We start from the raw sequence: 14,956 nt of genomic DNA on the forward strand, positions 1-14,956 counted from the left end.
AAAACAGTCTGCCAGAGTCTGCTGCAGTCTTTACAGTCAAGCCTTTAGCCTGCAGTCAGTTGTAAATACATACTCATCTGGCTTTATTATCGAGTCGCTTCGTCAACGTGCGTGTGTGCGTGCATGCGTGCGTGCGTGCGTGCGTGCGTATACGTGTTTACTTCTCAACCTTGTCAACAGAAGTGTTGAATCAGTGTAAGCTGTGCCAGCTCCTCAGGACCCGCTTGGCACACTTGAGGCAGCCTGGGCACACAGACGGCAGCCATGCCATGTCCCATAACCACTCCGCTAAGCCCTGGACCAGCTGGGAGGACGCATGATATCATGAAAGCAGGGCGAGCCTGGCCATTAGGCCTCCTCGGACTAGATCAAGGCAACTCCTTTTCCCGAGGCCAATTTTTGGACCTTTCAAGTCAAAAGATTTGAGCGAGTTCCTTTGCTCAAGTTTTCATTTTGTTCCTCAGCCAAGGCGTTAGCAACTCTCCAAGAGACTGATTCATCAATCAGCTCCGTCTGTGGTGTATGACACTAAAGATTGGATCCAAAAGGACTGTTGACATCAGGTCATTCAGGGAAGTTTAAGATGTCTCAACATTTTTTTTTTTTTTTTAAACACACAAGACGGAAAAAAACAGGTTGTACAACTAGACCACAGTCACACCAGTTGGACCGCATTCCTCCTCAGTGAGTGAATCCTCCAGCCACGTCGGTGCACCCTACGAGGACAACCACTTGAACGTGATATTCCAGGGAGATGTTTCAGTGAAAGCGCTGGACTGGAATCACAATAAGTTCGGAGACTTCCAGACTGCGGAACCTTGAAACCCCTTTTTATTCACAAGGACATGCACAAGATTTGATGGCTGGCATACAAATGATGGGCCTTGAATGGCGTTTGATACAGTTTGTTTTGATACATTGTAAGAAATAAAGAGTGCCAAGCACACGGACCAGGACAATGAACACGTCATACGACTGACAAAGAAAACTTAATAGCTACCTGCTGAGGACTAAACATGTCCTTGCGATTACACTTTCTTATAAAAAGGACAACAGTATAAGCTGAAGGCCTTGATGACAAAAGCGACAAAAGCACCTGTTGGTAACAATACACTGGAAGAACTTCCTAACAGGTCTCACTGCTCAACAAAACCAAAAAAACTGCATTCCACACATGATCGCCAGATAAACACTGAAGCCCTGCTGTGGCTCACATGCTGACAAGTCATTTGTCAAAGCACTATAGCAGATACATCTAGGAATGGTATTACATTACATCAATAGTGGTTTCAACTCATTATGCAATAAAGATACAACACATCATCCATACTGACAGTTAAGAGGAATGTTCTGCTGGAGACAAATATTTTCCAGTGATCTGACTTATGTCTGAACACAATTCTTCTGACTAAAACTGTTGTTGGAATGGACCTCGGAAAAGCTGACGGTGGCAAAACCACTGACAAACATTATTCAGCAATCACCCAAAAACACTGTTGCAACAGCACCCGGCTGAAGGTCATCACGGGGAAAGGAAATAGAACTGCATTTTGAAAAGGACTGAAGAGCTTACTGGTCCACCCCGAGGGACATAGGATCAAAAAGGTGATGGGAAACATACAATAAGTGTTACCCTAATGTAGGCTTGTCATGATAACTACTTTAGCTGGACGGTTTATTGTCCCAGAAATAGTTGCGATAAGATATCGCAACATATTGTTATATTTCAGACTAAATGATAAAATCGTAATATAATAATAATTTTTAAAAAATAAATAATTCCATTATCATTGGAAAGTGAAAAAAAAATATGAAATATCCTAAATAAATGAAACATAAAATCACACACACACAACTAAAACAATGACAATAATGGACTCTCTGGGCTTGACAAAAATGTGCAATGTCTGCGCAATGAAGAATTCTTATAAAAGGTCGGGAAAACTGAAGATACTCCACTGTCCAAACAAGGACTTAGAGAACTTAAGCCTCTCTTCGAGGGCTGAATATGTTTGTAGCCACACATCATATCTGAAAGCTGTTTAGATAACCTGCCTTGCCGCAGTATGTCAAGATTGGATGAATGATGGATACTCCAACGATTGAGTCACAACAACCTCAGGATTGCAGCGAGACACGTCCTTCTGCTTACTTCAAACAGTGAGTAATGTGCATGTGATCTCCTGAGTTTGTCCAAAGACCTCAGAGAGCTGACGACCGATTGGCTGCTGCCAAATCCTCAAAGCAAATGTGTCACCTTGTGTGCGTTTTGGCCGTAAAAGAAACTCGACCTGCCGACCAATAACACACTAACACACACACACACAGAAAGGGAACGAAACCTCTTCTCATTTCAGAAATATTCTGCAATTTGAGTCCTGAGGTTGGCTTATTAGCAGAAGATAAGAAAAGGTCTTCATTAGCAGAATACTGAGAAGGCAAATAAGATAAAATCACTGGTTACTGTGAGCTCACTAGCACCCGCTGAAAAGGAAAAGCATGCACGAATAAGAGCTGCGAGTCAAATACACTGTAAGCAAGATGTCGTCCTTCTGCCGTCCTCAACTTTTCATAAAGATGAGACTGGACGGCACATGCGGCAGCTCTGGATGCGCCAGTTGCCTTAACAGGGACAAGATTGGACCTGATCAATAACCTGTTAGAGAAACTTACAGACACCCATGAATTCTAATGAGACACTCAGGGAACCTCATCTCTCCAGAACATGACATATTACCGTAGAGGGAGTGGGGGGGGGGGGGGCGATGCATTCATAACAGTGAGAAAATGGCTGCCTCCCATGTACACATCAGGACAAATGTATCGGACTTTGTCAAACCTTGCAGCCATCGGCTTCCTCCGACTTGTTTATATGTATTCTACAAAAGAAAGACATGAAACTAGAATCACCACCTCGCGGTTGTGAGTCTCAGCCAACGAGTCAAGTTTTAGTTTCCCTCTTGTGTCTATTCGCTTCCTAAATTGAATCGATCAGACATGCGTGTGAAATTGTCACAATTGGCATATGAATTATTGTGTTATGTGCAAAAATGCACTCTGAGGTCACAGTGACCTTTGACCGCCAAATTCTAATCAGTTCATCCTCAACGCCAAATGAACTTTGTGGCATATTTATAGACTTTTTCTCCCAAGGTACACCGTTCAGGAGAACGGAAAGAGAGTACGGACCCAAAAACAAAATGTCGCTGCCGCAAATAACATAGGAACGAGGAATCCTTCCATGGACAGACATGAAACACTCCCCTCACGTCTCATGCAGGAGGTTTGGCAGAAACAGCAGCAGTGCTGCAGCTCGGAGAGGAGGGGCCACAGGAGCAGCTGGACGAGGAGGTTACTGGGAAGGTGTGTGTGGAGGGCGGTTGGCTTTACATCTGTCCAATGTCAGATGCTGTCATGGGCACAGGCCGACTGGGCCGAAATCGATTCTTTGGAGGTGGAGTCCCACGACTAAACAGCTGAGTGGGCTGCGCTTGCAGAATGAGTACGGACCAAGGCCGGTCAGCGCGGGCACAGAGCCAAGTTTTAAGTACCACAGCCAGGAGATTGAACTCTGAGAAGGAGTCTTCTAAGCTGATTTATTACGGACCAAGAGGCAATCCGTCTCATCATCACCCTCCAAAATAAACTCCTGAGATCTAAAAAAGGGAGAATGCGCCAAGAAAGTCCCAATAGCGCGAGCTCTGCTTGCTCCGTCAGTGTCACAGAACTGAGATATAGCAAAGAATATGGGCGAAATTAAAGAGAGGATTCTCTGGCAGCCTTCAAACGCATGGTGAAGGAAGCGTTCTGTCCTTCTCCGTAACTTTATTTGGCCTCAAAAAAGGCAACCAGAAGTGGAAACCATTTCAGATGTGCCTTAATTTGTCATTACCATGCATGCTTGCACACACACATACAGGCAGCTCACACAGGCTGGTTGCTTGCAGACATTATTGGAAATACTGATTGTGCGACACGTCTGAAACAGTAAATGTTGGCTTGATGAACAGTGAGACAAATCATTTCAGACAGTCACAACAGACAATCAATACTTGTATCGGTGATTAATAAGAACGTGATAATTTCAGCCCTGGGATTATTATTATTATTGCTCTCTCGTCTCCTTCGTCCGGTTCCTTCCTCTCCGATTCCCTTGTTTCTTCTCCTGCTGTTCTTGCTCCTTCTCACTCTTTCCCCCTCCTTCCTCTTGTCTGCACTCCTCCCTCTTAGAGCCCCATTTTATTTTCTCTAAACCTGTTCATAATTTCTTTTTTAAAGTACAACACCTCCTTCAAAAGAAAATCCTTCTCAGGACGTGGCAGCTGCCTCCCCTCTCGGTCTGTTATTGCCTCTGTCGCAACATCACAGGGATGTTTCATACAGAGCCAGCCAGAAACAAAACAGGCTCTCCACAGAGGGCAGTGAGAGTGCATCTGGAGGAAACTCAGTTCAAAATCAACAATCAGATAACCTGTCGCCTGAATCCCTCTATACACATCTGCACCTGCGTTTTGATTCATAACAGTTCATTTCCGTAACACCATCTCGATTTCATTTCTTGAACCAGGTGGCTGTCTGCTGCTCACAGCCACATAAAAGGGGACACTTTATTTTTTAAGCAACGTGTGGACAATCTGTCATCAAACAAATCAGGGTAATTTCTGCTAAAAGGGTGCCGCGTTATTGTGTGTTAGCGGTTCTGTCTCACAAACCTCATCAGGAAGTCAGTAGTCAGACTCAACAGATTTTGCAAGGGCACATCGCTGCATTCTTTGCTAAGTGCAAGACAGCTTGGGTTTAAAGAAATACAAACGAGGCAGAGCATTGTTTTCCCCTTCACACCATATTGATAATGTGTGGAGCCAAACCTTTCTTTAGCGCTGACACAGCACTCTGGAGATGGGCCTGGCTATGCGAGACGAGGAGGTCGGTAGAATTGCTCACAGTGACGATGTTAATGGAACACACACACACACACACACAACACACACACACACACACACACACAAACACACAAACGGTTGTGAGTGACATGTGTTGTTTTTACTGAGTCACGCAAATAAAACTGACTTGCTGCCACCCGATCCACCATTATAAACTGCAACTGAGGCATTTCTAAAAATGGTCTTGAAACAGCTCTAGAAGCAATGTCCTAAAATACCTTGTTTACTTCCAACTGCAGCGATCAGTGTTCTTTTTCAAGAGGAAACATTTATTTTTAAGTTCATGGAGACATGAAAGCTTCAACAATGTGCAGCTTTTCACAAATAAATTGTGACAAACTGAAAGGATGAGCAGTATTTGTGTGATGCAGCAGAGGAGGTTATCGTTGCTCATTATATAGGAGCTGCCATGCTCTGCTCTCTGTTATGTGTATGCACTGTTTGGATGATGACCTTGTCTCAAGAAGGATGAACAGCTGTAGGGACGAATCGCTGTTAGAGGTAGACCAATTAGGAGTTAAGCTGAGGGAAGGAGTCTCTAAACTAGAGGGTGTGTATGTGTGTGTGTGTGTGTGTGTGTATCTCTAAACTACACTGTCCATTTCCACCAGCAGCAACCTGCAGACTGCTGCTGACATTGCAGCACGCCCAGCCAGCGAGTAGAAAGAGGCGTTCTTGGTGAATCATCAGCACGGACTCATCTCCACTGCCTTTACACATGCCTGCCAAGTCATGGTGCCTGCCAGTGAGAGGCACGGCTCATTCAGGGAAAAAAATGCCATCTTTGTTGCTGGCCTGTTCATTACCGCAATGCGTCTCTACGGACAATATCAGCAAGGTAGAATAAAGAAGGATGCCCATGCCACTAAACATCTGGGGCCGATTTAGGGAGCTCTGCTTTTCCCTGATGGTTCCAAGACTGAAAGAATTATGCAGCAATCACATTGCGCAACCCTTCATTCTCCTCTTTCCATCATTCATTTCCTTCCGCGTCACTGGTTTTACTGAGTTTGTCACGCACGGCAAGAGAGGGAGGAAAGAAATGCAAGATAGGAGGAGGCAGAGGTGTAAACCCCTGTTAGACAGGGGGAGTGGACAAGGAGATGGTGAGGCGGTGCAGGGCTGCGAGTAGCAGGAGGAGAGGGCTGCTCCACAGAGGAATGGAGGGATGGAAAACAGTGTCAGAGGCGTGCTTTGGTATTCACAGCAGCCTCTGCCGATCGGGGGGCTTCACTGTGCCCATCCGCTCGCACCGCCGTCCCTCGCCACTGACAGGGCGGAGAAGTGTGACAGGTTTAGGGAATGAGCCGGGAGAGCAGCCAGTGGGAGGGGATGATGGGTGGATGTCACATCAGGTGTACAGCTGCGAAACACACGCACACGCACAGAGAACGGTGCCAGTAAAGCTCCCTTTGCACTCAGAATACTGAATGGCTTCCATGTTTGGAGCTGGAGAGCAGGAACCGAATTCAAAATGATTTTGCAACCAAGGACCATTGACAGTGACATAGTTGTATTTAAAAAGCATTGTTTATAGATTATAGTTGTTTTCATCGCTCAACACATAAAGAGAAAGGACTGTACTCTGGTACTTTAGTTGTCTGGGTACAGTTTCAATGTATATCATATATATCAATGTATATTCTGAGACAAATCTGGACTGGACCGTTAGTCTCAGATATGACAAAACAGCCAGCGGCTGGAACAGAAGTTACATTTACCGTGGAGAGAAGGAGCCACAGAACCTGAGAGATCCTGACAGCTCCCCTCAGCTAGTTCAGAGCAGCTTAGTCACAAAGAGCTGCACCGTGGGGCGGGTGGGGGGGGGGGGGGGGGCACATTAACACCGACGGTGAGCTTCCTGCTCTGCTGATGGCAAACCTATGAAGTTTTAACCTAAATATGACACCTGCGACACAAAAAGAAAACAGAGATTGCGAGAGAGAGTAGCAAATCGCCACACGTTGTTATGGTTTCAAATCAAATCTGTTCTGTATTTCTTTCTCATTCTTCAGCATACGACCTGCACGTAAAAATGCATGAGCCGTGGATTTTGGAAGCAGGAACTTTTTCAATAATTAAAAAGATTTTTGGTGGGGGATACTTTTATAACGTAAAAGTTTTTGTCCACCTGTACCGTGCCTTCAGAAATGTATTCATATGCTGTGCTCAGATATAATCTCTGGAGTAGCACCGTAAAATGTGAACCATCGTCATCTCAGTATATCATTATTTAGATACCGGTCAGACTTTCTCAGAGAAGACAGGTTTTCAAAACCCTTTTGCGGTTTCCCATTTTAGACCTGATTTGCAAATCAAGGTTGCTCCAGGAACTGAGAGCTAAAAGGTCTATCCATTAAGCTCCATGAGGCAAAAACAAGCAGATCTAAGTCCATTTACAGCATTAATCAATGAGCTGCCCACTCACAAGTTTAAGCCGCAATAGGTATCTGTATCGCTAGGCCTCTACTCTCAATTGCCCCCTCAAGGTTACTGCCTATTGCCTTGCTCCTCTGAATGAGAGCTGCATACTGAGTGCATCAGCTGGTCTGGAGCCAGAGGATCACTCCAGGCGAACTTCTGTTGTCTGTCCTGACAGTGCAGGGGAAGTGACGAGCAGTCTCAGCTTTAGTGAAGGCGCAAACATGCGTTTGATTTAGAGGCTGCAGGTGTAACTGTCATGGCGAGTAAAATCACTCCCTTTAGTGGGAATCACTAAGGATTCTGAGGAACTTAGAGAATAAAGTGTGGGGGGAAAGAACATTACACTGGTGATGGGAAAGGATGGGAAAGAAGGGCACTGGGGCGAAAGTGAGAATCAAAGTGCGGTATATGATAACATAGCAAAGGAAAGAAAATACCAGTGGAGAGCCAACTGTGATGATAAGGCATAACCGGCTGAGGCGAAAAGATAAAGTAAAGACAAACTGTGCAGAGAAGAGGGAGAGGGGGGGGGATCCAACAGGGGGGCACACTGGCAAAGTAAATTCTTTACTTTCAGCCTGATGCAACTTGTTTTTGACACACATGCAACACTGTGCCGTTTCTTTGAAAATAGACGCACAAATTTCCAATCTCACGAGTATACAAATTCATGTGCACACCAGTAGGCCAACATGTGATCTGCCAATCAGCCACCTCATCTTGGCACGCAGCGAGCCATCAATGATGGATGATGCTTGAATTAATCATGAGGAAGAGGACAGAGATAAAACACACAGCGAGGGCCCCAAGGGGAACAGAGGAGCCTATGGTAAGCAGCTGGCACATGTCAAAATGTGGCTTGAGCATCAGAATACAACTAACATTACATAACACAGAGAACAACTGTACCGAATACACACGTTGGGGAACTGAGAAAATACACGTTTGCCAAACTTGATTCTGTTGTCCAAAAAAAAGTATTAGGAAACAAGATTAAACATCAACAACAATACAACATTGTCAAATTCAAATCGCCTCCAATGTGCGTTTGAAGCGCTACAATTAGTGAAAAGTTTGGTCTTCTGTGATGCATTAAAGTGATCATGACAATCGTATGGTACTAATGTCAAAACCACATCCATTGACCCTAATCAACAGGTACACCTTATGCAGAGCACAAGGACCAATCCGCTTCACAGGAAAAACACCATAACTGACTCAGTCATGGTGTCAAACTGAGTCGCCGGGCTAGCGAAGCATCCTGAGGACTTAAGGATAAGGGCCCAATTGATTCAATTAGACTTGGACTCACCTTAACGCGAGCAGGCCGACACGGTCTAAACTGGCAAGGTAGCCTTTCACAAATCTGAGCTAAGTGTTTGCAAAGTACCACTCAGCGCACTCAGCGCACTCAACACACACACACACACACACACACACACACACACACACACACACACACACACACACACACACCAAAGCCAGTTGAAAACACACACACACCTGACCTGGAGACAAGCTTCCAACCACACACAAGTCTGCACACACATCCATCAACAGCTGAGATTCACTCTTATTTCTTCACAATACTACAGTCCCAAGTTTCAAGTTAATGATGTAACTTGGAGGGGGGGCTTTGTGGTTCAAATACACACCTGGTTTCACAGTCTTCAGGCGGATGGGCTCCCGAAAGTGGCGGATGACGGCCAGCGTGTCTCGGTTGGTGAGTCCGCTCACCGGAGTGCCGTTCACCTCCAGCAGCACGTCCCCGCTGCAGGGAACCCTCCCGGCGTGACAAACCATCGCCTCCGAAAATGTGTGTCCGAGGTGGGGGAACTCTCCCAGCTCAGCGCCGCCGAGCACCTCGAGCACCGCGACCAGCTCTCCGGAACCCCCCCACGACAGGCTGCACTCCTGCACTTTGGTGGACCAGTGCTTCTTCTTTTTCAGTGTCTTGGACATTGTTGGTAGCGCTTGTAAACCTAGAAGGAAGTCCGAGAACGATTGTCCTTCAACGCAACACCCGCTTCTGAACCTAAGACGCAATGACGCATGGGAAAATCATCGCAGATTGGTGAGAAGTTGAGGTGGATTTATTGTGTTATATTCCATTCCCGGGTAAACAAATCTCTTATTTCAGATCGCACTCCCTCTGTTGATGGTCGATCCTTCCATTGAATTACCGGAGCATCACCTGTCTGCGACTGGGATGCGAGATCAGCTGCGTCAGTGTCGCATTGAAGCCGAAAGTGTGGGTCCCGGGTGCCGGGGCGTCTCGATCCCACACCCCACCAGTCCACTGCAGCGGCTTCCTCCACCCCGTCACAACCCCCGACCTCGCAGAGCAGGACGGATCCTGTGAGCCCCGCCGTCTGTGCGCCACCGGAGATCCCGCGAGTTCCAAAAAGCGTGGAGTATAATATATTGGACGTTGAGACTTCAGAGAAAATACCAGACAACCGAACTGCTCATAAAACTACTTTAAAAAAGAAAATACTTTAAAAAAAGGCCGCTCCTTCGGTCCAGTGACAGCTCCTCATCCGAGCATAGCGGAGTCAACTTTACTCTGCGCACCTGTCCTCCTCTCCGGCCCCCCTCTGCGGTGACATCAGCAAAGGCAGTCCTTGGAAACGGGAAAACATACCTGGCACTCGGTCGGATCGGTCATCCGATCCGTGCCAAACGGAAGCCCCGCGTCTAGTTCTGCGTGACGCGCTCGGTGCTCGTTCACGCTGTTCTACTAATAATAATAAAAACTACGCAGCCATGCAACAAACGTGATCCGATTAGGCTTCACTCCATAACTTTTTGGATCTTTTTCCGTGTTGCTTTCCTGAATGCAGGAGCTTTCTGTCCAATCAGAGATTGGGGGACGGTCATAAAGTCTCTCCGTTGAACCAATGGTGAATGGCAAGAGGCGGGGCTTCTGTGATAGAGAAGCGCTGGATTTTGTTTCCATGGTGTGTGGAGCAAGGCGGAGCTCCAGCACCGGGACACATCTTTTCACGTGGGAATCGCTGATTGCAAATCGGGGATAGTCGAACTGCAGTTTCTCAGACATTTTCCAATGTGTACTTTATTCCATGGACTACAATGTGTGATTATTTGGCTTTATTATTATTCTTAAAATCATACAAATTGCAACCTTTCCTGCTCTCAGAACTGAGGACTCGGCTACTGGTTGGAGGCAATTCCTTGAGCAAGTCTGCCCTCTTGTGGTTGTATCTCATCCCAAGCACCAGTAACAATACTGCTGCCACTGTATTACAATAGGAGTATTATAATAATATAAACAAACGTAATGTGCTTTTTTAAATATTAATTAGATACCAGAACATTAATAACCAACATATGCACTTTCACACACACACTTTGTTTCCTTGTTTTTATTGCTTTTATCTTTTTTAATTTCGAATTATTTGTACTTCTAATATATTGTTTGCTATTCTATTCCTGGGACAGATAATACTTTTCCACATGCATCCTAAAAAAACTAACTGGATGCATCTCTTTTTATAGTTTAATCAGTTAACTGTTAAGGCTGCCATAGGTGTAATCACAACACTAGTTAATATATAATTTTTGAGGATTTGTCAATAATTAACATTCAGTCAACCTTCGGACTCACCTCCTCGGTCAGCGCCCTCACAAGCGGACAGACAAAGCTAAGCCAATTTTCTAAAAGCAGCTGATAAACAACCTCATTATTGGGATTTTTCAACCCAGATTTGATACCATGAGGTTGGGAATGTGCGTTTGCTCGATCCTTGTAGCATCAGGTGTCAGGGAGGAAAACTTCAAAGTAATATGTCGCAATTAGACTTCAACCATTGCTAGAGTTTTTTTCAAGTATCGGTTACTTAATAGTTTTACTTTCTACAAACTTTTTATGACCCGTTTCTCTCATATGTGAGAAATGCCAACTATTCCTCATGGATGCAGCAACGATACTGAGCTGTAAGTTGAACACATGGCAATTATTGCAATGCAAACCTTGTATGATACTCCTCTCCTCCTATTCTCCACATGCTTCTTCTTTCGTCTCTTGCTTTAGATGAAGAGTCAGCGGGTCCACTTGCTGTAATCATCATTCCTCGTCTGTTAGCTCTGAGTCACAGGTTTAGGGGTGGCTCTGAAGAACAAACAAAGAAGACCTGGTGCCTCAGCACATTTTACAAATGGTATGAATTGCAGTAACTGTATATCCTCTGTATAAAACCACTGAAAACACAATAACAATCTGAAGTTATTTTTAATTAGTGCCTGAGAAAAACACCAGGTGCTACTATATTATTGGTTCACAATACACCTACAGTTATTGTGCTTTTCAACAGGCCAGCAGAGTGTCTCCCTGACTGTAGCATGTGTAAGCAGTCTGTTTTTGAGGGACTAGAGTTTTGCCATACAAGTCTTCATAGCCCATTTGTAAAGGTCTGCTAGAGAAGAGGTGGTTAATAATGAATAATAATAATAATGAATCCTTTATTAATCCACTGGTTCAGTGCCTCGTAGGTACAGCATGAATCTGTCAGCATGATCAGAGTCGTTTGTATGTGAAGAAGTCATCTGTGTTTTTAGAGGGACAGGGGCCAAATTAATTAATTGGATATACAGTATATAGCAACTATAATTACAAACAAAGAATAAGGTTGTTGACTAACCATCTGTTATTATCACCATAAAGATGGGACATACCAGGCTAAAGCTAAGGAGTTTTCAGAGTGAGTCCTGTTCCACAGTACAGTGTGCGAACATGAGAATGTGATGCTGTACTCTCAGACAAAGCGTCTGCCCCATTGCAGATCCATCGCTGAACTTCTCTGAGAGGTCGCTGTTTCTGGTGCAAAAGTAGGCCTTGTGAGTCCCTTTTTGTGGTGTGATTCATCCCAACAAACTACAACTAAAATGAACTACATTTAAATGTCTTGCTCTGCTGATGATGTCACTCTGTACTGCAGCAGGTAACGAGTTATATACCAATTTCCCCCTATGTTTTTCTTGCATTTTGAATGAATATTTCAACCAAAGATTGATGTTGTTTGGCTGTAATTGGCCCCTCCATCAGGATTACCTGATGTCAGAGCACAGGCTGGTGCATGGTGATGTTGCTACCAGGAACATCTTAATTTGCCCGGGCGTCTCAGCCCGGGTGTCTGGACTGGGCATGGCATTTAGAGGACACAAAATTAGGCAGAGGGCAGCAGAGGTGCCTCTCAAATGGCAGGCTCTAGAGAGAATCATGACGCAGCTCAGTATCGACCGAAGCGACGTGTAAGGGCAAAGATATAGCTGAGAAAACAAAACATACACAAAAAACCCATCTACAATAAATATGAGTAAAATAAATGTTTCCCCATTTATTTATCTCAGGCTCTCCTCCACACCCTGAGCTGGAGCCACAGGCCTTGCTTCCAAAGCTACAGGGATCTTATCAATGAATAGACCAGAGAATTGTGGAGGACCTTTGTAAGTAAATTATTAGAAATAGACCCACTTAACATAGAGTGATATATGTCCTCTGATGTAGTGTTAGCAATATATAATCATTGTTACAATCTGGCATAAAGGCATGAAGGGAGATCAGGCCAGTGTAAAAGTTCTAACTGGTGGGACGTTAGTGAGGTTAAGTCGATGACGACACTGATGGCGTATACATTGACTTTGATAACATTGCTGCTGTTATAGCTAGCAGAGTGTCTCCACTCTAAGAGGCCACGCTAATTCTGACAGCTACCAGACTAGTGAAGAGAGTGTCCTCACTAGACAGACTGTTTGCAACCTGTTTCCACAGGACTGGTTTCCACAGTAGCTCAGCGCTCCCACTTAGGTGTACTGGTAGGACATCAATAATAACAGCTATCGTACTAGTGAAGAGAGTGTCCTTGCTCCTCTCTAACAAGACTGTTTCTGTCCTGTTTCCACAGGACCTGTTTTCCACAGTAGCAGAGTGCTCTCGCTTAGGCTTACTCCTACGACACCAGTAATCACTGCTACCATACAAGTGAAGAGATTGTCCTCCCTCTACCTGACTGTTCCCTGCCTCTTCTCTAGCAGTCAGCAGAGCGCCCCTGCTCAGAGAACATTGATTTGTGGGGCAGGGTCCCTCCAGAGTCATGGCTATTTTTTTAACTCTGGGTAAGGACCTGTATGGCTCTTCTCCAGCTTAAAAACGTCCCTGACCATTGCCCCTCTTGTCTTTGCCTCGAGCAACCTGAAGGGCCTCTTAGACAACCCGTGCATCAGGCCGCCAGATCAAGCAAGCTGGAACAACTGTTGGGTGAGGTTAACCTCCACCCATTGCACAGACTCTGCCATGGAGCCTCCCCGACAGGAGGGACCTCCTATTGCAGCTCGGGGTTGGTTCTGGCGTCCCAATCCCAACAACCTTTAACTATGGGTCCGACCGCCAGCAGCGGCTGCGCACTGTCAGAAGGACTATTCTGAATGCCAGAGCGCCATCTACCCGTCTACGGTACGAAGGCAGATGGAGGCTGTTTTCCAACTGGTGCGCAGTTTACAACAAGGACCCAGTACAGTGCCCCGTGCCTACTGTACTCAATTTTCTGCTGTCCCTCCTAGATAAGGGCCTGAAGGTGTACATGAAGGTGTACGTAGCTGCTATTTCATGGCAGCATGCTAAAGTCGACAATGACACAATAAGGAGCCATAGGCTGGTGTCCCTCTTCTTAAAAGGGGCACAGCTGTCCCCCGAGCAACCTGAAGGCTTTTCCATGGGACTTGCTCGTGGTACTGGACACCGTATGCTAGCCTCCCTTTGAACCCTCGGCAGAGGCAGAGCTGGGATGGTTGTCGGCAATGACTCTTTTTCTCCTTGCCGTTACTTCGGCAAAGCGAGTAGGCGATCCCTGTTGGTGAGTGAATCAAGTCTGAGGTGGAACTCAGATGGCTCGGCTGTCACACTGTGGCCTAATGCAGCGTTCCTCCCAAGGTGCTGGCACGCTCGTGTCTCAACCAGCCTATCCAGCTTGCACAGTTTGACCCCACCATAACTGTTTGTCTGTTCTGGTTGACCTAAGAAGGATGTGCCTGTGGAGGATATATGTGCTGCAGTCTCATGGGCATCAGTGTTAAGCACTGCCTCTGGCGGTCAGGAAGGATGAAATAGAATGAAAGTTACAGATGTAACTATGGTTCTATGAATCCTGGATGACCGCCAGAGTTCTTGGTCAATCTTGCGAGAAGATTCCGTAGGACTGTTCACAGGATGATGCCGGAAGTTATACCCGGCTGTGTTCACCCGAGGTCACAGGTGACTATGTTGTTATAAAGAATCGACCTGCGTATGCGCGTGAAGATATCCAGTGTTAAGCACTGCATCTGGCGGTCATCCAGGATTCATAGACCCATAGTTACATCTGTAACTTTTGTGTTAAGGACCAACCTGCATTCTCGGACATCATAAGACTGCTGGAGTCCTCGCAGCATTTTGGCGGCTTAAGATATTTGTGTTCCTGTGCTCATGGACATTTTTTAGTACAACAGAAAGGCAGGACTGCTCTCATAGGCTCATGTGCTACTAGATATGGCAACACCTACTAATAGGAGACAACATACAAACTGTGATTATC

General features: G+C 45.6%; 1 protein-coding gene and 1 pseudogene across 1 annotated transcript in view; one reads left to right on the top strand and one right to left on the bottom strand.

The window, feature by feature from the left end:
* The window catches only part of magi3a (membrane associated guanylate kinase, WW and PDZ domain containing 3a), a 102,368-nt gene extending 92,190 nt beyond the window's left edge, over nt 1-10,178 (bottom strand). The window contains 1 exon segment of the mRNA XM_034536912.1: nt 9,023-10,178. Within this exon segment, the coding sequence (XP_034392803.1) occupies nt 9,023-9,329 (307 nt within the window). The 5' untranslated portion in view covers nt 9,330-10,178.
* A 7-nt stretch (nt 10,179-10,185) lies between these two features.
* LOC117733866 lies at nt 10,186-14,892 on the top strand (annotated as a pseudogene).
* Nucleotides 14,893-14,956: the final 64 nt, after the last annotated feature.

Source organism: Cyclopterus lumpus, chromosome 7, assembly GCF_009769545.1.
Source record: "Cyclopterus lumpus isolate fCycLum1 chromosome 7, fCycLum1.pri, whole genome shotgun sequence".
Taxonomy (NCBI): Eukaryota; Metazoa; Chordata; class Actinopteri; order Perciformes; family Cyclopteridae; genus Cyclopterus; species Cyclopterus lumpus.